The sequence below is a fragment of the Diabrotica virgifera genome, chromosome 2, assembly GCF_917563875.1.
Source record: "Diabrotica virgifera virgifera chromosome 2, PGI_DIABVI_V3a".
Classification (NCBI taxonomy): Eukaryota; Metazoa; Arthropoda; class Insecta; order Coleoptera; family Chrysomelidae; genus Diabrotica; species Diabrotica virgifera.
Window position 1 is genome coordinate 81,430,002 of NC_065444.1, and position 26,668 is coordinate 81,456,669.

A 26,668-nucleotide genomic window follows, 5' to 3' on the forward strand; every position below is an offset into this window, starting at 1 on the left:
CCTAAGAATCAACAGATCTATCCATAAACATCTTCAGATCTTCAATTTATGTAAAAGAATAGGTAAGGCTGCATATTTTCACTAGTACTTTCGAATATATTTCGAATTTATTTTCGAATCTCTATTTGAAAAGGCATTACAAATGGTTATGAAAGGAGAAAGTAGAGTAATTAATTTTAACAAATTTCTAATATCCCAGATACTATATACAGACGATAGAAACGATACTATATACGCAATTCTATAGTAGGGGAGGAAAGTATGCTAAATGTGCAGTCACTCGAGCATTATGGGGGCCTGGTTATGAAGAGTAGGTCCTAAAACTAAAAAAAGTGAAGCAAAGTTTCCCATTTTAGTGGGGACTCTCCATTTTTTAACTTAATTTGACATTCCCAACAATCGTTTTTTCCAATTATAGCGTCATCTATCCAAAATTCGAAAAAATGTCTCCAATTAAAGTTGCTTAATTTTAAATAAGGAATCCAAATCTGCAATAAAAAATGGGGGCTAATTTTCACCTAAATTCGCCGTAAATACACTAGGACTAGTTAATAAAATACAACATTTTCAATTACCCAACAACTCCAGACTAATTTCATTTGACGTAAAAAATCTTTTTCCTAGTGTTCCTCCTACAGAAACTTTTGTTTTAGTTAAAAATCTTTTACACCATAATAGTACAAATCCGATCATTACATCTGAAATTTTACACCTCCTTGAAATTTGCATAAATCAAGACTATTTTGAATTCAATAATCAAATATACACAAACAACAGTGCAGGACTTATTACGGGTAATCATCTAAGCCCATTGCTATCAGATATATTATGAACCAACTTGAAACGACAATTTCTAAACATCCCGTATTTAAACAGTTCTTATATTAGTGGAGATACGTGGATGATATACTAGTATGCTTTACAACAGTGGTTCCCAACCTTTTATGTCTGGCGACCCACCTTCTGATATTTTTTCATATTCGCGACCCATCCCTCACCCATGATGATATATATCTACGTTATTCAGCTACTGTAAGAGCCAAGCCGCGACCCACCTGAAACCTGTCCGCGACCCACTAGTGGCTCGCGACTCACCGGTTGGGAAACGCTGCTTTACAGGAACTAACAGACAACTTGACCAATTTCCATCATACATTAATTCACTTCATAGTAATATTGAGTTTACAATAGAAACAGAACAGAATAATTCCATAAACTTTCTAGATGTAACGATTACCCGACTACACAACAAACATGAGTTCTCCGTATATCATAAACCTACCCATACTGACACAGCCATACGCAATTCATCATCCCATCCTACACAACCCAAATTAGCAGCCTACCATAGCATGATACATAGACTGACAGAAATTCCCATGACAAAAAATAACTTTGAGATAGAACTAAACATCATTAAACAAATAGCAGTAAACAATGGCTATAACGAACAAACAGTTAACAAAATTTTAAACCAAAAACTCCATAAGAAAGCCCTGAAATTAGTGTATCCACCATCACAGAAAGAATCCAGTACCTTCTGCTCTCACATATACTATCAAGATAACAACAAAAACAGCCAGATACATAAAAAAGAAAGGAATAACACCAGCTTTCAGAACTAACAACAACTTAAGCAAATATATTAAGAACAATAAAAGCCGAAAGAGAAAGCAACTACAGAGTGGTGTGTACAAACTAACTTATGGTGACTGTCTGAAAACTTACATCGGTCAAACTTGCAGAACCTTTGACAAACGAATAGCAGAACACAAAAGGGCTTTCAACAATAGAAAAACAGACAGTTCTACATACGCACTTCACATTCTAGATCATAATCATCCTTTCAATGAAGAGTTTAAAATTCTACATATTTAAAATAAAGGCCTTAAGCTATAATTTTTAGAATCTATGAAAATTAATAAATTGAAAAATACAGATATAATTCTGAATGACCAACTCGAGACAAACAGCTCCCCACTCCTCAACCTCTTCAGTTAAAGACTTAAAAAGGCAAACACATCGTAAACTATATCACTTGAGAAAGGCACTCTGCCGAAACAGCTGTAGTCACTTAGTTGTAATAAATTTTGTGGAAGTATAAAGAACAAACGTTTTCAGTGTTTTAGTGTTAGAAAAAATGAACTTCCATCAAGTAACGGTCGAATCCATCAATTATTTAATCGTATATTATTATTAACCATGGGTATTTCGAAAAAGTGTGTTAGATCAATAGTGTAATCTTTGACAGTTGTGTATCGACACCAATTCTGCCGTGATAAGGTAAAAAGCAGTAAGTACCAAAATAATGGTTTTGAGTTATTTGAAATTTAAGATTTTTTCTTTCACTCAATTTATTATTTCTTTGATTTTAAGCAGAAAACGTTAAAAAACATTAAAAAATATGTCTTAATTTTTGACAAATCAAACAATTGTGTTACCTCTTTTTTGGCTGAAAATTCAGCAGTTACTGCTGTGTGTCCTAATACTGAAGTTGTTTTCTTAAGCAGAAATGTAGAATTGTCAGCTTTATAGTACCTAAATATCGGTTTTAAAAATAAAACAAAAATGCAGAATAAAGCGGTAGTGTAATCAAATAAAAAATCAAATGTAATTCACATTAGAAAAAGAAAAAAGTCTTAATTAATTACATAATAGTAAAAAAACTATTAGAAATTTATTAAGTTTTCTACCTCATCTTTTAATGAAAGTCAAAAATGCCGTCTGTTTTCAGGTATGAGAGGGCCCAGTTGCGAAATTATATCTTGTTTCTTTTGCTTTAGGCTTTGGCCACACGGGCGATTTTTTACGGCACCGTAAGAGCAGTAAGCGCCGTATAGTTACGCGGAAGTAAGCGCTGTAAAAAGCTTGGCCACAGGTGGATGTAAATTACGGCGTGTCGTGAGATGAAAATACAGGTTTTGGGTCGTTGTTTTGGCTAGATGAGCTGCTATAAATTTCGTTCAGTACGCTGCATACTTACTAGATATCTTGGTGTTTATTTTTTATTTCGTGCATTTATCTTTTTTTAATCACGGACATTATTGATTTAACAATCGTTATATTGGCACTGCTTCGTCGGCCAATAAACTTAATTCGTCCCTTCGTTTGTGACACGACGCCAAAGATGGGCCGCGGCCGGTTCGATGTTGCTGCGCGATATTTTACAGCTTAGTCTGGCCATCTACTATTCTCAGCGTGGGACCCATTTCCGCGCTTATTTTTACGGCTCTTACGGCGCCGTAAAAAATCGCCCGTGTGGCCAAAGCCTTAGGAAGACCTCTACAATTATCGCGTAATTTACTAGGAATTTCTAGTTTAAAATTTGCTTTAAGAAAATTATATTCTTTGAAACTTTTGTCGTTAATATTATTTTTATAAAAAAAGTAATCGACTGCCTCGTCTGAACTGTATTACCACAGATATACATATCGCAAAGCAAAGGTCTATCCGTTTTATTATTTGGCTTTTGAATCTCCAGATTGCCAATTTAAAACACCTTCGTTTTTTATACAAATTAGGTTCATTTTTTTTTCATTTGACTTTTCTACAGCCTTGATAAAATCGTTGAAGTCGTAAATATTTCCTTAATTTGTGATCTTCATGCTGTCTTCCACACAGTGATGAACAGAATCCGCACTCATGAAGGTGTGGCCTGTCTCAAAATATTTAAGGGTAATTTCAGAGGTGGCAATCATTTTGAATTTACCATTGTGACAAACATGGTAAATAAGCACCAATTTTTATTTTGAGCTGAGCAATTGTCTGTCCAATACAATACTTTAACGGGGTCTCCTTCTTCAAACTAAAGCTCTACAATATGCAGACGCAATTTCTTGTGTCTTTCTTCCAGCCATTCCTTCATGCCACAAGACTGATATGTTTTTTTAATGCTTCTTGTTTGCCATTGATGCAAAGGTTAGATGAAAAGCCACAAGTCGTCTTGTAAAAAATGTCTTCTGGCTTCCGGGAATCCTGGGTAGCATTATAACTTTCTGTAAGTCTACACTCCTTACTACTTCGGTTTCCACTTTTTCCTGTGTTACATCCTGTTTGTATTCAAATCTTCCTTTTTTGGCCTTTTCAGAGTGCTGTAGCCATTTTAAGTAAGATGTACCAGTTGCTTCAAACTTAATTCTTACAGACTCAAGAGACATATTACGCGTTGATAACAAAAAAACATTAATTTTAAAAACATAAATATACCTACCATCTTGAGCTAATGCTCCTGCTTGTATTATTAAGGACATTAATATTTACCCCGTGGGGTGAACATGTTATTTAAATACTTTTGGTGCACCCCACAAAATACAATACCTTACATACACTTCAAACAGTAGACTAAACAAATCTAAGTACGAGCAGGAACTGCAAATTACACTTTCCGCGCGATGTCATGTGTTTATTTTAACGGATGTTAAATCAAGTGATCTTTATGCAAATGGTAGTATCTGAGAAGATACTGGATTATTCCATGATATATAATACAAATGTGAAGGAAAATAGCAGTATCTACTTTACTAAGTAGATACTGCCGTTTACATTTACATTAAAAATTATGTTCCAGATCTCTGTTTAGGCAAACAGCAGTAATTAAGTTATTACGTTGGTTACTGCCTGCTACCATCACATTGAGAGTTTCTTTGTTAGTTACTGCTTTTTGCCATGGCTAGTTCTGGTATAAGTTGACTATAAATGTGCACCAAACCCTCTGTAAAAGTAAGATTAGTTACTACTTAGGTAGGATACATTAATATCTCATTTTTGACAAAAATGTCACTTACTGCCTTTTACCTTAACACGGCAGAATTGTAGATTGTAAATATAACGTTATCTGAACCGAAATAAAGTTTCGGTTTTATTCAATAAAAACAAATATAGTTTTATTCAATAAAATCAAAGAAGCAGCTTAAGTACCAATCCTTCTGCTTCTTCAGGACAGCCGTTATGATTTCCATCTTCTGCTACTTCTGTCAATATTAACGAAGGTTTCGGGGCAACGGGTATAATATGCTCCTACCAAGTTCCTTTTTGCCTCATTCCCTTCGTTGACTGTTAACCGCGGTGTCTTCAGATTTGAAGGTAAATGTTAACCAGAAAAATATTTTACAGAAACCTGGCAGCAACAACTTTCTTCCTGTATTATTATGGATCCATGGAGGAGCATTTGTTTTTGAAGCTGCTACAATCGATTACTTTGGACCAAAATATCTAATGGATGCTGGCATTGTCGTTGTAACGTTCAACTACAGACTGGGACCTTTTGGTAATACCTAACTCATGATTTACATGTACACGTTCCTATTATATTTAAACAATGTTTCTAGGTTTTGTTGGGACTAACGATGGAGTTATTCCTCTGAATATCGGACTTAAAGACCAGAGGTTTGCTATGGAATGGGTGAATAAAAATATTAATTTGTTTGGTGGAAATCCAGATCATGTGACTATAGCTGGTGAGAGTTCAGGATCATTATCTGTTGGCTATCATCTTATAGGACCATGGGAAAACGGCAAACGTAAGTAACGAGAATTTATGTGAGTCCAAGGAGAGTGTAGGGCAATATTGGAGTACAAATATAGACACTAATTTGCAACTATTTAAAATCTATTTATATTAGTCCATATTTAAACATTGTCACAATAATTTTAATTTGTATTTGACTCGTACTAGTTAATCTGTCCTTTATTAGTTTAATTTGATTCTGTGTTGATATTTTTTTTTCTTATATTTTTCTTAGAATTGTTTCATGCCGCAATAATGCAAAGTGCAAGTACAATTAGTGGTTTGCTTACACAGGATGATGAAACCAATACAGCCTTAGCACTTGGTAGACTTGTGGATCCTGAGTTTAAATCTAACGATACGAAGGAGTTGTTAAATATTCTCCAGAATGCAGAAGCCAACGATATTCAAAAGGTAAAATACTTTTGTTTCACACGAAATCATAATAGTAGGGCAGTCAATGAGGGTATTTGGCTCCGAATTCCATCCTACTACATCGATTTACTTAATATTTTCACAGTAACTAGGGAATAGCTCAAAAAATAAAGTCTACCCTATATACTATAGCGCTTTTATCTTGGGGGCATACTTTTTAACATATATTAGTCATGAAATTTTTTGCATAATAACAGATCTCACTTAGTTTAAATGTAATCGACATTTAATATTGCTCATTTTAAAGGTCTTTTCAAGAACAATAAAAGGAATTGGTAGCATTATACACCTAAAATCGACCGTTTCTCTGTTATTTCAAGTTGAATACACCGATTTGAGCATGCACAAAAAAAAACAAACCATTTTCACCTACCATATTTCTTTTTGTATTATAACTATTTAGAAGATTTTTGCGAAGAAACGAATCTCTTTGTTATTAAATACTACAAAGATGTGTTATAGTCTGTTCGCTAAACTCATACGCAACTTTCTAGATGTTTTAGTCGGTAATTTTGCCAATTTTAGTCAAATTGGCAAAAAATAATTACTAAATAGTTAATAATCACTAAATAGTTAGTAATTTTGCCAATTTTTGCAAAATTGGCAAAAAACAAAAAAATTATCGACTAAAATATCTAGCCAGTTGCGTCTGAGTTTAACGAACCGACTATATATGGTTTTTTAGTAACATGCATAGTTTTTCAGGTATTCGCAAAAAACTGTCCAAAATGGTGTCATTTTTCAACGAAAATGGCCATTTTTCAACCACGAATAACTCAAAAAGTAATGAATGTTAAAAAAAAAAGAAAAGTTGTGGAACAGTTTTTGCTTAGAATTAAGTTCTCTAGCCATTTTCGTGGCTTTTTTCCACCCCCTTGAAGGGGTGGGAACCATCGCCAAGATAAGAGTGCCATAGTATATAGGATAGACTTTAAACTAAGAGATAAGTAGAGGCTATTCCCAAAATTTCATTAAAATCCATGCAGTAGGATAGAATTCGGAGGTAATATCCTGCCTGTTCTTGCTCTCATTGACTTGCGTAGACAGTTAAACCTAAATTAACGCTAAAATTTTTTAAAAATAAATTTAGTTATTTTTAGAATTTAGTTAGTTTATCCATACTTATTTCTCATGTATTTTTTACTTCTATGTATTTACAATATACCCCCTCTCTGGCTCAGTGGTAAGAGCGCCTACCTTTGGATCGAAAGGTCCGAATGGTAGTGAGTTCGAATCTCACCAGGGTCAGAAATTTTTCGTTTATTCTAAATTAATAGATCTTCATCTATTTCTTTATAGTTTCTGTCCTTGTGGGATCGGTACTCACCGGAGGGACCGCAGACGTTTGGATACAATTAGAGTCTCTTTTCAAATACAATGACGTCGACTTTGCAAAGTAACAAGACACTTACTCAACACACACTACACATTCTCTCCTGAGTTAGTGATAAGTTATAGTGTAAAAAATCATTATGAAATTGACTGGCCAGTTGGTTCTGAAAACCAGTGCCAATAAAACACAAAAAAACACACACGTATTTACAATATGATTTAAACAGTGATCGAAGCTACCTACATTAGTTCAAGTAATGAAGCTTAAAATAGGGTTTAAAACTTGTAATATCATTCAAAAACCACCCTTACTATCATTTTCAATGCCACCTCTTTTTGTGACTAAGAATTTTAAAAGGATTTAGTATTATTAGCGTTATAGATCTTGTAAAAACCTACAAAATTCTTATTTAGCGAACTTTCTAGGATAAAAAATAAAAAAGTTACGGTTAAAAAACCAATATATATTTTTTGAAAAAAAAAGGAGAAATCTAATTGGAAGCGTAATAATGTAAGTTAGCGATGTTTTTAGTCATTGGACTTATTCATTCTTCTTTATTTATCTATTCTTAATAGATTCTAGAAGTTTGACTGGCTTAGAAAGATTTTTACACTTAAGCCGTCCTCTTGTACCTTACGGTGTCGAGGCCTAGAAAGATTAGTTTGTAAAAAACTGAAGTTTAAAGCGAATAACGAATGTTTGCAATTTGGTAAAAAATGCCATTTTCTTCAGAATAGAAAGATTGGCATCAGAGATACGAAAAATGTTTAAATATGAAATTGTTGGTCATTTATTTTCCAAGAAATTGGTTTGATTAAATTTGTTCTACGGCAAAAATTGACTGAATCGGAAATGAGTATACCATCGAAAAACATTGATTTTTAGATATAAAACTAACACTTTCGATAGCGAATAAATCAAAAACTATTAATTTTATCAACAAAATGTATAGAATATTTTTTGCTTAGAATGAATGTTTTTATTAACTTTTGCGGTCAAAATATAATAAACAATTTCCACCCCCGAGATGGAGCAACCACCCCCATGGTAAAAGCGCCTATCGGCATCATATAGATTTTGATCCATGGACTATCCACTACTTATTCTTAAATTTTCAATCAAATTGATCCATTCTGTAAAAATTGCGAGGTGAAAAGCTTTGGTTCCTGGACTACATATTACTACAATATGTAATACTTCTTTTATTTACAGGCGGGAATCCCAATAGGAGTGTCTACGGAACTAGAAGGACCGTTCTCCTATGGCAGTTTTGCAGCATTTTTATCAGGAAATTATAAAAAGGTGCCAGTATTAAGTGGATTTACTTCAGAAGAAGGAGGAGGTGCTGGTAAGAAAGCTCGCCTGATGTTAATAGTGTATGTTCTCATCCAAATGATTTTGTAAGATGGCTACATACTATGCGATGCGTGATTTATGGGCAGTTGAGGAATAGTGTGTAGGATCAGGACCTTGATTTTTGACCCTTCGCTTCGTTATCAATCTTTCGCTATCTGTAAACTAAACAGATACAAAGCGAATACGTTCGATGACGAAGTGAAGGGTCAAAAATCGAGGTCCTGATTTGTTAAAAATCGATTCGTAAATAACATGATTCGTATGTGCACAGTAATTCGCTCTTCTGAGCGGTAATTTAACTAACATCAAAGGCTGCGCATCAACACGAACCGCTTATTCGCCGAAGTTTGTGATGTGCTCGTAGTTAATTCGTCCATTCGCTGTGCGCACTAGTTTGTTAGAGTGTGTATACAGGCTACGTTAATTATTTTGCGCCACGTAAAATGTGCAAACTTTACATGGCGCATTCTTGTGCTTAAAATACTTTTTGTTTATTTTGAAATTTGCAAATTTACAATCTACTCTGTACAAAGCACTATTAAATAAAACTGATTATGTTTCAGTTATTGTTGACTGTACATTGTATTTCCACCTTTTCGGCTGCCTTAAAACGGGTCTTCTGCTATATGGCTTGTTGTTTTTACAGATTTTCGCTAATCTATCTGGTTCCATTCGGTTTACATGTTCGTTCCAATTTTTCTTTCTTGTTTTTATCCCCGTTAATATTTTGAATTTTGCATCGTTCTCGTATTTCGCATTTCGATATTTTTGATTTGTTGTTTCGTCTTTCTTGTATCGGTCCTTGTCTACGTTGCATATGTTAGGATAGGTCTTACTGTTGCCTTGTATACTTTTATTTTGCTTTCCGTGGTCAGATATTTGTTTCTCCATATGGTTTCTCGGAGGCAACCACTTACTCTTGCCGCTTTTGTTGCTTGCGTTGTAGTCTCTGTTCTTATATTCCTGTCACTAGTGATCTCTGCTCCTAGGTAATTGAATTTCATTACTTGTTCTACAATTTTGCCGTCTATTTCTAACTTGCATCTACGTGGGTCATTACTTATCACTATACATTTAGTTTTTTCCACTGATATTCTCATATTAAGTTTATTTGCTGTGATATTGAAAGTGTAGAGCTGCCTTTGTAGGTCATCCTCGTTATCAGCAATTAATACTGCATCATCGACATAGCATAGTATCGTGATTTTATGCGCCCCCAGGTGGTATCCATGTCGTTTTCTTACTTCGTGAATTATTTGATTCATCACCATATTGAATACCAATAGCATTGTTCAAAAAAGACTAAAAGACTATTTCAAAAATTCTTTTTTGAGCAATGGTCTTTAGTGCGCCAGATTCGTGCAAATATTATAAGAATTGCGCATTTCATGATAGAAGCATATAATTTGGACCACAGATACTGCACATATAAAGGTTCAAATTTAGATATGAGGCCATCTCAGATTTTGCCTTTTACAAAAATGGCGGGCATTCAAAATGAATCTGCCGCCCATATTTACATGTGAACTGAACATACGTTATGCATTTATTAAATGGTAATTAACATAACTAAAAAGTTCAAAATATTTTTACACTATTTTTAATGGCGGTATTACCTTTCTGAAAAATTAATATATACAGGCTGAGAGAATTGAAAAAGGAACAACATATTTTTACATAAAAAGACAGTAAAACCACAACTTCTGGTAAATCGATTCTTCCGGTTCAAGACTTCGATCTTATTTATCAAAAAAAGAACCTTGGTGACAAATTTGGCTGAAATCGGATTTTTCCTTCAAAAGTTATCGTGTTATTAGTTATATATATATACTTATGTATAGTTGCCATTTTGTATGCCTGCCATTTTTGTAAAAGGAACAAAAACTGAAATCGTCTCATGTCTAAATTTGAACCTTTATGTGTAGTATACGTGGTCCAAATTATATGCTTCTACCATTAAATGCACAATAATTATTCTTATAATATCTGCCCAAATCTGTCGCACATAGGTACATTGTGAAGATAGGTTATGCATTGATTACATGGTAATTAACATAAATAAAAAGTTCAAAATATTTCCTAAAAAATATTTTTACGCTCGTTTCAATGGCGGTATTAACTTTTTGAAAAATTAATTCATACAGGGTGAAAGAATTAAAAAAAAAGAATGTGTGTGTACTATGTACGCACGTAAGAAGATATTTTTCTATTATATAATAGGTAATTTAAACGAAGTAAATATACTTAAAAGGTTATTTGTATTTTATTTAAAAATCAAACTAACTTTCTTATCTACCACTTTCAAAAATTTTTTATTAAAACAACCAAAAATAAAAAAAAAATATGAACCGCCCGGGGGAATTGAACCCGCAACCTTCCAATTTCAGTGCTAACGCATTTCTAACTACTCCATCGAGGCACTAGAAATAAACATGTAAGTTTCAGATATAATTACACAACACGGCGACATATAGTGTAAAAATGTTATGCTTACATAATATTTTATTAATCCAAAAACACAAGAGTTATAATAAATAATACATTTCCTAAAACCCCTAATATATTCTTTTAATGACTTATTTGCACGGTTACAGATACATACATACCTATCTTGAAAGATTAGCAACATACTGTCAGAACTACATACTGTCAGTGTGCGCAGGCGCGCGATAAATGTACAATTTTACCCTCAATCGATTCGCCGCTAAAGAAGAATATCTTCAAAAAAAATATTTTTTTACATAAAAACCAGGATAAACACAACTTTTGGTAAACCGATTCATCCCGTTCAAGCCCTCGATCTTATACATAAAAAAGGATATTCCAAATTTGGTTGAAATCTAACTTCCACGATAATTTTTGAACGAGAAGTTAGATTTCAACCAAATTTGGAATATCCTTTTTTTAATTATAAGATCGTGACATAATATGTAACTAATAGCATGATAACTTTTGAACGAGCAGTTAGATTTCAACCAAATTTGGAATATCCTTTTTTATGTAGGTATAAGATCGTTACATAATATGTAACTAATAGCACGATAAATTTTGAACGAGAAGTTGGGTTTCAACCAAATTTGGAATATCCTTTTTTATGTATAAGATCGAGGGCTTGAACGGGATGAATCGGTTTATCAAAAGTTGTGTTTATCCTGGTTTTTATGTAAAAGAATAATTTTTTTTAATTCTTTCACCCTGTATGAATAATTTTTCAAAAAGTTAATACCGCCATGAAAATAGCGTAAAAATATTTTTTAGGAAATATTTTGAACTTTTTAGTTATGTTAATTACCATGTAATCAATGCATAACGTATCTTCACAATGTACCTATTTGCGACAGATTTGTGCAGATATTATAAGAACTATTGTGCATTAAATGGTAGAAGCATATAATTTGGACCACGCATAATACTACACATAAAGGTTTAAATTTAGATATGATGCCATCTCAGTTTTTGTATACATATTATGTATAGTGGCCATTTTGAATGCCCGCCATTTTTGTAAAAAAGGCAAAATCTGAGATGGCCTCATATTTAATTTGAATCTTTGTATGTGTAGTATATGAGGTCCAAATTATATACTTCTATCAATAAATGCACAATTGTTTCACATATCGGCTACACTACGTAGTTTCCCTTGTTCTTAAATAACATAACTTTGTTCCGATTGTGACCGTATTTTGTGTAGTATTACAGTCGTATTTTTCGCTTCCGTTCTGTAAGCGTTCTTCAGGTCGGTTTGTGTTTGCGTTTTTTTGTGTATGCATGAGTTTTTTTACCAAGAAATGAACAATATTCTATACTCTACACGTAATTTAGATGTGTACTGTGCATATAAATATATTTCATGTTATATCAATTATGACGGAGTTTATCTGTAAGTATACCATGTTTTATTAATTTTTACCATATTCTCCGCCTAACTCGGATTTTCGATAAACCGGATCGGCCGCGGTCCCAGTTAATCCGAGTTATCGAGGTTCCAATGTACAACGAACTGGATAAATCACGTATCGCTCATCACGAATCGCAAATACATGCATAGTCTGTAGCGATCTTTATGTGTATAATTTTCATCGGTTTGTTATCGTTTTATGGAAAGCTGTTGTATGTTATCAACATTGATAAATACATCAACATTCATCAACATGATGAATTTGGCAAATGAGACCTTTCCTTGTTTGTTTTCATCGAATTGCTTATACACTGAGTCAATTACCTAACAGTTTTTTCTTAAGTTTTCGATAATTTTTGATAAATTCTAAGAAATCTTTTAACATGTTCCATTTCAACAATTACTCTTCTATGATGCATTATATTATGACCTGTAGACGTAAGTTTTTTCAACCATTTTATTTGCATAACAAATCCTCTTAACTTGCTGTTTTCTATAGGAAGCCCTAATAATGGCGTGTGCTATTGCCAAAAGTACTTAGCTGAATTTAATTAGTAATTTTACACATCAATTTTTTTTTAAATACTCACCGAGAGAAAAAAATTCTTGACATAAAGAAACTTTATTAATATTTAAGAAAGATCGACTTGGCATATTGCCTAAGAAATATATCTTTGTATGTAAGATATAATTTTTTAAAATATTTCAAATAAATTCTACTATAGCCAAAGAAATGTATCTTAAACATGATTGAACTATCACTTTCTGGCAAACTTCAAACCCATTTATCAGAAAGAAATTACACTTGATGTTAATTAATTTTATTAGTCATAAAAATATATTTTTTACACATTAAAACATTATTCTTTCTGAGCAATAATATTTCTTAGTAAGGAATATTATTATTTTACTATTAATAATTAGTGTATTTAATGTTAAGAAATATATTTCGCAGAGATAAACGTATATTTAGAGTTAAGTTAATATTTCTTGAAAATAAAGTGATATTACATACGGCGAAATAAATCATTGTGTTAAGGTAAAATCATTATTTATTAATAAAACAAGATATAAAACGTTATTATTACATACAAATATTTTCTCCACTCTTAAAACTACTGGCTTCTACACAATAATAAAAGGATGGAGAGGCAAATCCAACTTCCTCAAATTTTCCTTCTTTTGTTAACAGCACTTTGTATATCAGCAATTCACTAAAACAAAATCGTTATGTAGAAAGAGTAAACTTACTTTAATAAAAATTTTTTTATAAATACATCTATAGATATTTATTTTGACAAATTTAGGAAATACAAAAAAAACAAATACACGGCCCCACATAAGAACTATTATACTAATAATAATCAATCATATTTAGTTCAAACATGGCATTATTTAACCTACACATCTTTGTTTATTTTTTTCTTTTTGTTAATGAAATATTAATTATTTATCTGTATAATATTAAGTCACACAATAAACATTGTTTAGCTAAAACAAGAGGGAAAATACAACCAATGTAAAACATTGAAGCAGACATAATAATATGTAATTTTCTTATAATCTAAAAGAGACAGCATACCTAATCATTAATAAATTTTATTACGGGAAAGTATTATTAGTTTACATCTAAGTCATTTAATACATATTAACTAATTCACGGTTTTCGGCAATAACATTTCTTAACCATAAACATATATTTCTTTAGACTAACTGATTTCTTTATCTCAAATAAATTAACAGAAAACATCCTCATCGTTGCAACCGCCATGTTTGATATAGCGTTGTATTGTATATTTTTATAGAAGGCAATACATTCAAGAAACCTATTATAGTTGATACATAAGTATACACATTTTTAAAAAGGTACTTACATGTATGAAGTTCTACCATTTCTGGAAGGCCTCGCAGTTGGTTAATAACTCCTTTCTTAATATTGTTCTGAAGCTATATATTATATCATTCTGTCCCAGCTTTAAATTGTGGCATATTTCCCAGTTAGAATAATAAGCTCCTTTATTTCAGAGTCGTCCATCATTATACCTAAAAAGCATATAAAGATACTATCTTATGTTTCTTTTTTAACCATTCGGATACGCAACAATATTATTATTACATCTTAAATTACTCAATTTACTTTTATTTAATATCTATATGTACGTACCTTCAAAATATCCGTTAATTATTAAAGAACAACAATAAATCCAACATCCATCTATATGAACATGAACATATCACGCCATCTTGACAAACACTGACGACTAAATCATAAATAGTAAATCTGCGCAATTCTTTTGTGGAAGAAAATCTCTTTGCAAGTAACATTTCGGCATTAATGACAAAGTTTTTATTTTAAAACCACAGTTACTACAGAGGGTATTTCTGAAGAATTATTTCTTTTGTTTTAAAATATTTATTTGATTGCAAGAAAATTTCTTGTTCACAAATATTATTATGGATTAACTTAACATTATATTTCTTATACTGCAAAATATTTGTAGTTTTCAATCTAAGAAATAAAAACTTTAGGATAAGAAAATTAAATGTACCCATTAATGCATTTCTTAGTATTGAAGAAATTATCTGTAAGAAGTTATTGAGTTGTGTTTAAAAAACTCGTTTCTTTATATGTGAACCGGTATGTTTAAGTTAATAGGATATGTTAACTTTTAAGAAATATTGCTCAAAGAAATCGGTGTTTTACGAGAAAAGAAATTTTTCTCTTGGTGCACCTGTTGTTGGTTTGACCTACTTTTAGAAATATGTACAAATGATACTCTCTTTTTCAAGTACGTTTTCAATTAATTTATATTTTCCCTGTCACAATTCATCATCATTCTCTTTGCCTTATCCCTATGCGGGGTCGGCTTCCCTAATTGCATTTCTCCACACAATTCTGTCTTGGGTCATATCAATGTTAATCCCCTTTACCAACATGTCCTGCCTTATCGCCTCCCCCCAGGTCTTCTTTGGTCTTCCTCTCCTACTCCTTCCAGGAATCTGCACTTCAGCTATTCTTCGTATTGGGTGATTAACGTCTCGACGTTGAACATGACCGAACCATCTTAACCTATGCTCTCTCATTTTGGCATCAATTGGTGCCACACCTAGACTTCCCCTAATATACTCATTTCTAATTTTATCCTTCTTTGTCACTCCACTCATCCATCTAAGCATTCTCATTTCCGCCACATGCATTCGTTGTTCCTCTTTCTTTTTCACTGCCCAACATTCAGTCCCGTACATCATAGCCGGTCTTATGGCTGTTTTATAGAATTTTCCCTTCAGCTTCATTGGAATTTTTCTGTCACACAACACACCACTCGCTTCTTTCCACTTCATCCATCCAGCCCTAATTCTACTGCATGCATCTCCATCTATTTCTCCATTACTCTGTAATACCGATCCTAGGTACTTAAAACTATTGCTTTTCACAATCATTTCACCATCCAAAGATACCATTTTATTTGTAGTATCTCCATCTTTAAATGAACATTCCAAATACTCTGTTTTTGTCCTACTAAGTTTTAAACCTTTTTCCTCCAGAGCTTGTCTCCACTGTTCCAGTTTTTGTTCTAAGTCTCTTTCACTATTTCCTACTAACACGACATCATCAGCATACATTAAGCACCATGGAATGTTACCCTGTAGTTTCGCTGTTATCTGGTCCAAAACTAATGAGAATAAATACGGACTAAGCACAGAGCCTTGGTGCAATATTTTTTTTTTTTTTCATTTTTTTCACAATTTCCCTGTCACAATCATTTTGCTTTTTTCTGTAAAACGTTAACCACGTTAATTGTAAACCACAACTATACAACTATTATTTTTAGCTTTTTTAAAAAACGAAGACATTTTAAAATTGTTGGATCAAAATCCAAGCCAACTAATTGATAGCAGAATAAACATGTCTCCTGAAGATAGAGCAATTGCTGGCAATTTGAGAAAACAACTATACACGGATAATTCTAGTTTTGTGGAAGATTTCGGCGCTTTTATAAGGGTAAGACTGGATTATAATTTTAAATCAGTTATTAATACATATTATGTGGGATATACATATACAATATGGTGCAAATATTTAGAATAAATTCGTTAGTTCGTAAGCCAGTGACTGTAAGGGAAAATCCTGAAACAGACCGATTTTTATTTTTAAAATATGAATTTTTGGCATATAGAATATACATTTATCATACCAGTGACGTCATCCATCTGGGTGTGATGACGTAATCGATGATTTTTTTTTAATGATAATAGGGGTCGTGTGCTAGCTCGTTTGAAAGGTTATTCAATTCTCTATTCCGTAATATAAACAGTATCATAATTTTTATACAAAGTCTCAAACAAAATTTTTTTTTGAATTAAATTAATTGACACAAAAAGAATAATCTAATTTTAACCCGCGAGCAGTCGCGCCGTTAGAAAAAATCTAACATTTTACCCCTTTTCGTGATAACTTGATGAACAATTTTGCAACATAACTTTCCACTCGTAAGTGCCTTGAGGATGGGTGTAGTAATGTGTAGGTTTATTTTTCTTCTTCTTCTTCTTCAGCTGTTTTTGGAATTTATGGCTTTGGTGAGAAAAAAAATAGCTTTAATAATTGAAGACACAAGTGCATAAAGGGTCTATGTGACATTTGCAAGTTATTGAGAAAAATGAAGTTAAAGTTTTTATACTAGAACTTTTTTACTGTAAGATATAAATAGACTAAATTTATAGGATAGGTAGTCCTAATACTAATATATTTATTAACAATATAAAAAAAAACTTAAAAAAATATTTATTATATATTTTTTATAGGTGTCTATAGTATTTTTACTACAAAAGCGATATTATTGCTTTGATATTATGACTTTTCATTATTGCCATGTTTATATTAAACATGGCAATAATAAAAGTCACATTCTAATGTTTTGACAGTTCTCTTACGTCAAAAATTTTGACCTACGTAATATCGCTTTGTAGTAAAAATACTATACATAAAAAGTGTACATAGATCCTTTATGCACTTAAATTTTAAAATTTACTGTGTACATAGATCCTTTACGCTCTAGTAACTTAGAAAATATTAATTTTAAAACGTGTTTGACTTGTTTGAAGGATTTCTAGCTTCTAAATCTTACTTTTAACATAAAAAATATATTTTGAAAAATTGTCACATAGACCCTTCAGGCACTTGTGTCTTCAATTGTTAGAAATAATATTTCTAACATTACAAGTAAATAAAAATACTATAACATAAAGATTTGTTGTAAATTCGCGTCTAAATTCGTATTGTTAGACAAAGTCTAACGCGCGACCGATTGCGTGACAAAAAAAGCGCGACTGTTCCCGGGTTAATTGAATATACATTCTACTCTTATCGAAGATATAAAAAAATGTTTTTTTTTTTATAAATAAACATTCTTTCCTGCTTAATTTCAATATTCAAGCCTCCACCCGTCTGCCTCTTTGCAGTTAAAACATTGAATTTAAGCTAAAAGAAATGGTTATTTATCAAGAAAACATTTTTTTTTTGTTTTCTGACAGCACTCAAATGTATTTCAAATTAAATAAATTACATATATTCTTTTTTTTTGTATCAATTAATTTAATTCAAAATAATTTTTCTTGGACACTTTGTATAAACAATTATGTCAATGTTTATATTACTCGATAGGGAATTAAATAATCTTTCAAATGAGGTAGTACACGACCCCTATTCTCGTTAGAAAAAAATCATCGATTGCGTCATCACGCTTAAATGGATGACGTCACTAGTATGATATAGATATAATATGTAAAGAAATCATAATTCAAAAAGAAAAAAAAATGAACTATTTCAGGATGTTTACTTAAAGTCGCTGGCTTACGAAATAACGAATTTATTATAAAAAATTGCACCATACTGTATGTTTAGGCTAATCTCGCGAGATATTTTGAACAGTGTACCGATTTAATATAGATAACAATGTCATCATCAAGAGATAATAATAATAATACTAATAAGACTAAGTTTTCACTCTAATGGCACATAAAACAACATAATGCTATTCTACATCCCACCAGAATGAAAACAATGGGAACCTTCTTTGGTTACACCTCCGAGGCTTCTACAATTTGCAAGCCATACGGATGCTGAGACTAAGGAAGATGAGTCTCATCTCACGTCCCATCTACTCAGCGCGGTAAAATTCCAACGAGAATGGTTCCCTTCATACTCCACACAGAGTAAATGTAAATCAAAAATGAATAACCATTTTCAATTTCGTTGCACAACAAAAACACAGCCGAACCATATTCTAGTCTAATCAGAGAGTGCTGCAAGCACCCCTACCGGTTTCGAAACTTATTAGTCTCTCATCAGGAGGCACATATGCTGCTCTCCCCGATCCAACCAAAACAAACCCCAGCGTGCAGTCCCGGATTGCAACGAACAAAATGGCATAGATGCCCTAGCGGCAACTGCTAGCAAAAAGACTAAGTTTTCACTCTAATGGCACATAAAACAACATAATGCTATTCTACATCCCGCCAGATTTGTCTTCCTCGGGAATAAGATATTTTATAATAATAGTAACGGCTTGGTCTGGAATATACTGGCGTCTGATCGGCCTATGGAGGAGCGGTACGGGAAGGGATAAGGGCTTCCGGCTTGGTGATACTCCTCCATAGATCCCTACCGAAGGGCGTTGACGCCTAAGAACGGTGTATACACATAATAATAGTAAGTATATTTAAAGTATTTTTGTATTAAATTTGTCAGTATGTATGAGAAATCTTGTAACCTGTCAAAGCAAAAGGGATATAGGGATATAGATAAGAGCGTCTGACCGGAGATCAAGAGGTCCCGGGTTCAAATCCCGGACGATCCATATTTTTTTTATATTTTTGGTATCGTTTAAATAAAAATTTATTAAAAGTGGTTGGTAAAGAAAGTTAGTTTATTATTCAAATAAAATACAAATAACCAGTTAAGCATATTAATTTCGTTGAAATCATAATAATATAAGTATAACTTCTTACTGCGTACAAAGTACACACACATTCTTTTTTTTTCTCTTCTTTTTGCCGGTTTGTTTTTTAACCAAGAGGAGTGATTCAAATTTACCGCGCTGTATTGCTTGTTTGTAATTGGTCCAACTGCAGGCAGGTTTACTCCACTGTTATAAAAATTTGACACTAATGACATTTATCAAATTTTGGCACTAGTGACATTTCATAGGTTAATTAAGTTATGTCGGCGATTTTTGTGTTTTCTATGTTATTCCTTTAATTTTTAGATTGTTTGTCTGCTTTTATATAAAAAGCAGTTGTTTTTGGAACTGTTTAGCGACGTATTAATTTAATATAATATTTATGAATTACCGTTGAAGGCCGACTAGATCAACCAAAAAAGAAGATGTATTTGGTTATTATTCTAGTGGCTTTCTTGGGTGTGAATCTGTCTTTTTAGTTTATTCCTCCTGTTTAAAAAATAAACTATAGTTTTTTGATAATTGTATTTGATAATTATTCGCTGTAAATCTTTTGTAATAAGGGGTCTGTTAATATCGTTATGATTATTGAAAATTTGTTATTTTATCAGTATCTACTACAATATCACCTTCTGAGGTGTTCGTCCGCTGCAGTAAATTAAAATTACTAATGTACCAATGTCTTTTTCAGTATTTAAGTGACAGGTTCTGTATCCATGGAATATGCAAACAAGTTGAATTACAATCTGCCAATGTCCCGAACTACTTTTACCGATTTTCTTACAAAGGCGAACTAGGAGGGGTAATGGGGCTGCTGCCATTTTTGCCACCAGGTAAAGAATTATTCGAAGTACAGCTTTGTGATTAAAATAAAAAAAACTAGATCCTTTGTAAAAGGTATATTTAAAAGTCTATAAATAAGGGGTAACATCACATAACAGAACGTTTTCGGATTTAAAAAATCCATCATCAGTGTTAAAGAAGCCAATAGTGTGCATGCCCTGGCCACCAAAATGTTTTGGGAAAAAACCCTTTAAATGTTAAAAAGTTTTAGAATTTACTACATATACAGGGTGAGTCACCACTAACGCAACGGAAGATTACATCGAAATGGTAAAAGATTTGAAAACAATTTAAATTTAATGATTTGTAAGTTGATAACAGCTACATTTTAAAATTAGTTTGAAGTATACAGGGTGTCCCAATAAATGGCGGCGTATCAAAGTTATATTTTTTTCTTACGAAACACCCTGTATTTTAGTGAATTTTTTAATGGTCCGCAAAAAATAAGGTATAGTTTCATAAGGCTTCCCTATACCTATGTACAGAGTGTTCTGAGTTCTGTTGACTTATCTTAAAATATTAAGTTTTAAAAGAAGGCTTATTATCAAGTTATTTACGAAATTATAAAAAGATTACTTTTACATCTAAATAGTTGGATATTGGTTGAATGTATTTCATGATTAATTATTACACATTTGTCTAGAGGGTGTTCAAAATTTACAGTTTCATTAGTGGAGTATTTAATGTGTCATATGATGCTTATTTTAAATAGAACACCATGTATATTAATAAATAATTATACTAAACAAATTTACCTCTTTCGAATGATATAGGGATGTCCTATACCTAGGTGTCATAGTTTTTGCGTAATTTACAATTATTTAAATTTTTAATCTGTAAATCGATTTTAAAACAAAAGATGTAGTTAATTAATGTCATTGTATGACATTGTCAGTTTATGACAGTACGGTCTGGTAATTATCAAAAATATAAATATCGGTGTATGATATTCAAATTTTTTTTTGCTTAAAAATGGCTTTGGCAGAGCCAATTACATTCAAATTTAATTGTTCCTAAAAATGAATAATCACGATATTTATGAAAGAGTAGACATGCTACTTTTTCTGCTAGCTTCTAAAGTTTACGCTTAAAGGGATCCTGATAGAAGACACCCAAAAAAGGACGTTTTTGAGAGATTTCTCGATAGATTCCGTGCTACTGGTAATGTTGCATAGGTACGAAAAGTTAAATAAAAATAAACCATTTATTTTTAATGACGTCAAACAACTTGATGTCCTGCTTTTTGTTACGGAAAACCCAAATATGTACTAGTACGTGAAAAATTTCGAGTCAATTGGAAATCATTCAAACGAGTGTATGTAGAATACATAAGAAAAACTACTATCATCAGTGTAAAACTCAACTACACCAGCATTAGACAGAAGAGGAACTTCTAACTTTTCGTTTATAGACTTAAGAATTTGGAGAAGATCCTGATTATTTTTAAGAATGTATTGTGTACAGACGAATCTACCTAGCTTTCATAATAATCGTCTAGTTAATAGACATAGCTTTTATTTTATTATGATACAGTAAACAAACATTTTACTGTTGATCACCAACACCGATGAAGTGTAAATGTTTGGGGCAGTATTCTGAGCGAGTACGTTATCGATCCATATTTTTTTGACGAAAATCTGAATAGAGCAGCTTTTTTAAATTTCTCAAAACAAGTTTTTTGGATCCTTCTTAAAACCTTCCACTTAGCGTGTGAACAAACATGTGGCTCCAATTGGACGGAGCTCCTGCTTATTTTTGACGTGATGTTAAGAACAACCTCAACATAAAATTTAGATATAAATGGATAGATAGATTCGATCCATATATTTGGCCACCTAGGTCACCAGAATTGACCAAGATGAACTTTTTTAAATGGCGTTATATTAAAAATATTGTAAATGCTACACTTCCTACCCTACTACTTCAGATGACATTTTTATAAAATTAAGAATTTCGAACACTTTTGCGTCTATAACACCAGCTATGTTAAATAATGTAAACAAATTATTTAAAATTGCTTGTTGTAAACATTTTGAACATGTATTGCATAACTGATAATTTTTTACTTATAGTAAGTTGTGGTTCATTTTGTATTTAGTTATTTTCTTAATATTATTACTAATCTCGAAAAAATTTATTTTACAAATCAGCAAATAAAAATATATCTACATATTTATTTACAACTACACTCTATAACAACTATGCCAAGATGATGGGTTTAAAAATCGAAAGTGACTATAAATATTTTTAATATCGATGTACCGTTTAAAAAAAATGTAAATTACGCACAAACTATAACTCCTAGTTATAGAACATATACCATATACCATTCGAAAGAGGAACAACCTGTGGTTAGTATAATCCTTGATTAATATACATGGTGTTCTAATAAAATAACCATCATATTATGCTACATTGAATAATCCAATAATGGAAATGTAAATTTTGAACACCCTGTAAATAAATGTGTAATAATCAAGCATGGAATGCATTAGTTATAAGATAGTTACCAGACCGTATTGTCATAAAATGACAATGTCATACAATGACATTAGTTCACTATATCTTTTATTTTAAAATCGATTTACAGATTAAGAATTTAAATAATTGTAAATAACGCAAAAACTATGACACCTATGTATAGGATATCCATATACCATTCGAAAGAGATAAATTTGTTTAGTATAATTGTTTATTAATATACATAGTGTTCCATTTAAAATAAGCATCATATGACACATTGAATACTCCACTAATGAAACTGTAAATTTTGAACACCCTGTAGACAAATCTGTAATAATTAATCATGAAATACATTCAACCAATATCCAACTATTTAGATGTAAAAGTAATGTTTTTATAACTTTTTAAATAACTTGAAAATAAGCCTTCTTTTAAAACTTTACATTTTAAGAAAAGTCAACATAACTCAGAACACTCTGTACATAGGTATAGGGAGGCCTTATGAAACTATACCTTATTTTTTACGGACAATTAAAAAATTCAATAAAATATAGGGTGTTCCATAAGAAAAAATAAAACTTTGATACGCCGCCATTTATTGGGACACCCTGTGTATTTAGAAATAATTTTAAAATGTAGCTTTTACCAACTTACAAACTATTCAATTTAAATTTTTTTGAAATCTTTTACCATTTCGATGTAATCTTCCGTCGCGTTAGTGGTGACTCACCCTGTATTGTCGTTAAAATTTTGTGATGTTTCAAATATTCCTGGATACTAGTCAGGGCAACACAGGACACTTTCCACGTGGTTGGAATGTAAAGAGGATTGAAACCTCCGATATTGAAGTTGAAAGGCAACAACTAGTTTTTAACACTGATGATGGATTTTTTAATCCGAAAGCGTTGACAGGAATTTTATTTTCCTTGTGGATTTTTTATTAAAAGAAAAGTTACTAACATTGTAGTAGGTAGAGCTTTTACTATCAAACTGTTTTCTATATTTTTTAATATTCAGATAAAGAATCAAATATTATTTATTTCGTATTATTTTCTATTGAAAAAAATCTCATTAAAAGATTTTCTAATACTATTTCTTTATTACTCAGATGTAGATACAGTTTGTCATGGTGAAGATAATCAATATTTATGGGACGATGGGGTCAACGATGATCTTAGTAAATTTCCAGAATCAGATCAACTCGTTCTTCACAAGTTTGTCAAACTGTATACTAATTTTGTCAAATTTTAGTAAGTACATTTTATTTTTTAATATCAATATTTTTAGATTATTAACAATAGCAAAAAAAGACAAGATACTATATTTCGCCGATATTAAGGAAAAATAGGTCGATTTTTATTTTTAAAATATGATTTTTTGCCATAATATATTATATCATACTACATAGTGAGATATATATCTATTTGACAGACAGCCTGTAGAGTCAACGGAGACAGTAGCAGCAATGGTCACCAAAATAACAAAGGAGGAGGTGGCTCAAGCGTTTCAAAAAATAAAGAAAGGAAAATCGGTAGGGCCAGATGATATTCCTGGGGAAGTATGGAGAGCATTGGGAGAGACAGGAACAAGGTGGCTAGCAGGTTTATTTAATAGAATTATGGAAGTTGGACAAATGCCAGAAGAATGGAGAAGGAGTATACTAGTACCTGTCTTCAAAAACAAGGGAGATATACAACAATGTACAAACTACAGGGCTATAAAACTGCTTAGCCACACCATGAAAATATGGGAAAGAGTAATTGATAGACGGATACGTGAAGAGACAGAAATATCCGAGAATTAATTTGGCTTTATGCAGGGCAGATCAACAACAGATGCAATTTTCATTATAAGGCAGTTGATGTAAAAATACAGGAGTACAGAAACAAACGCTTATATGGTATTCATTGATCCTGAGAAAGCATATGATAGAGTTCCTCGAGAGATTCTGTGGTGGGCACTCAATAAGAAAGGAGTCCCTGGTGAAAATATAAAGATTGTGAGGTATGTGTATCAGAGAGTAACGACTGGTGTTAGGACAGATGTGGGAGAGACTTATAAATTTCATGTGAAAGTAGGATTACACCAAGGCTCGGTGCTTAGGCCGTATATATTTACATTAGTTTTGGAGCAGATAACAGCGAAACTACAGGGTAACATTTCATGGTGCTTAATATATATGCTGATGATATCGTGTTAGTAGGAAATAGTGAAAGAGACTTATAACAAAAACTGGACAGTGAAGACAAGCTCTCGAGGAAAAAGGTTTAAAACTTAGTAGGACAAAGACAGAGTATTTGGAATGCCCATTTAAAGATGGGAGTTACTACAAATAAATGGTATCTTTGGATGGTGAACTGATTGTAAAAAGCAATAGTTTGGGACAAGTATAGGGCAAGTACCTGGGATCGGTATTACAAAGTAATGGAGAAATAGATGGAGATGCATGCAGTAGAATTAGGACTGGATGGATGAAGTGGAAGGAAGCGAGTGGTGTGCTATGTGACAGGAAAATTACAATGAAGTTAAAGGGAAAATTCTATAAAACAACCAAAAGGCCGGCTATGATGTACGGAACTGAATGTTGGGCAGTGAAATAGAAAGAGGAAGAACGAATGCATGTGGCGGAAATGAGAATGCTTAGATGGATGAGTGGAGTGACAAAAAAGGATAAAATTAAAAATGAGTATATTAGGGGAAGCCTAGATGTGGCATCAATTGATGCCAAAATGAGAGAGCATAGGTTAAGATGGTTTGGTCATGTTCAACGTCGAGACGTTATTCACCCAATACGAAGAATTGCTGAAGTGCAGATTCCTGGAAGGAGGAGGAGAGGAACACCAAAGAAGTCGTGGGGGGAGACGATAAGGCAGGATATGTTGGTAAAGGGTATTAACATTGATATGACCCAAGATAGAATTGTGTGGAGAAATGAAATTAGGGAAACCGGCCCCGCATAGGGATAAGGCAAAGGAAATGATGATATATATCATACTAATGAGGTCATGTGTCTGGGTGCGATGACGTAATATATCATTTTTTAAATGGGAATAGGGGTCGTGTGCTAGCTAATTTGAAAGGTTATTCAATTCTCTATTCAGTAATATAAACCTTAACACATTAATTATTTATACAAGGTGTCCAAAAATATTTTTTTTTACTTAAATGAATTGACACAAAAAGAAGAATATTTTCCGGTTCTTTTAATTTATTTTTGCTTTTAATTTTTATTTATCTTATTTATTTATTTTTATTGAAGTTATACTTCTTTACGCGCGATATGAGGGTGAATTTTTATATGTTAAAACCTACGATCCGGGCGCATGCGCATTATAACTTTGTTCTGATTGGATGTCCAAATGACATGTCAAAAATTATCCAATATGGCAGCTGTAGCGCAGCTGTGGTTTGGACGGTTGACGGTTTGGTTATGTATGGTTGTTACGTTTTAAAATTTGTGGGAAGAGAAACAACAAACAAAGGTTAGTTAATAGTTATACTGCCTTTTTAAATAGTTTTCATATTATATTTTTGAAGTTATACTTCAAAATGTTTTAATTTATGTATGTATCAGTCCAGAAAAGGTGTGGAAAGAATATATTAGTGTTTTTAAATATATTTTTCTACAAACGTGTTAAAAATGCAATTTTTAGGACTCCATAGGAGCGTTAGAAATGCTACTTTAAGGCACTAGTGCTTTAAAAATTTTAAGGCACTGCAGTTAAAAGTGAATTGTCAAATTGTGAAACGTCAAAATATTTATATTTCATTTATTAACATTAATATTAATAATACAACTTGCCCAATTTGAAAAAGGTGGTTTAAAAGGTTTTTTATTATAATTTTGTGTCTTTGGATTTGTCTTCCTTGGGCGT

At 32.1% G+C, this 26,668-nt stretch overlaps 1 protein-coding gene across 1 annotated transcript in view; it reads left to right on the forward strand.

Moving 5' to 3' along the window:
* LOC126879536 (juvenile hormone esterase-like) overlaps positions 1 to 26,668 on the forward strand; it is a 37,547-nt gene that overhangs the window by 9,551 nt on the left and 1,328 nt on the right. Inside the window, exons 3-9 of the mRNA XM_050642690.1 lie at positions 5,113 to 5,266; positions 5,328 to 5,519; positions 5,742 to 5,920; positions 8,487 to 8,622; positions 16,362 to 16,531; positions 20,179 to 20,320; positions 23,902 to 24,043. Coding sequence (XP_050498647.1) covers positions 5,113 to 5,266; positions 5,328 to 5,519; positions 5,742 to 5,920; positions 8,487 to 8,622; positions 16,362 to 16,531; positions 20,179 to 20,320; positions 23,902 to 24,043 — 1,115 coding nt within the window. The remainder of the gene's footprint in view (positions 1 to 5,112; positions 5,267 to 5,327; positions 5,520 to 5,741; positions 5,921 to 8,486; positions 8,623 to 16,361; positions 16,532 to 20,178; positions 20,321 to 23,901; positions 24,044 to 26,668) is intronic.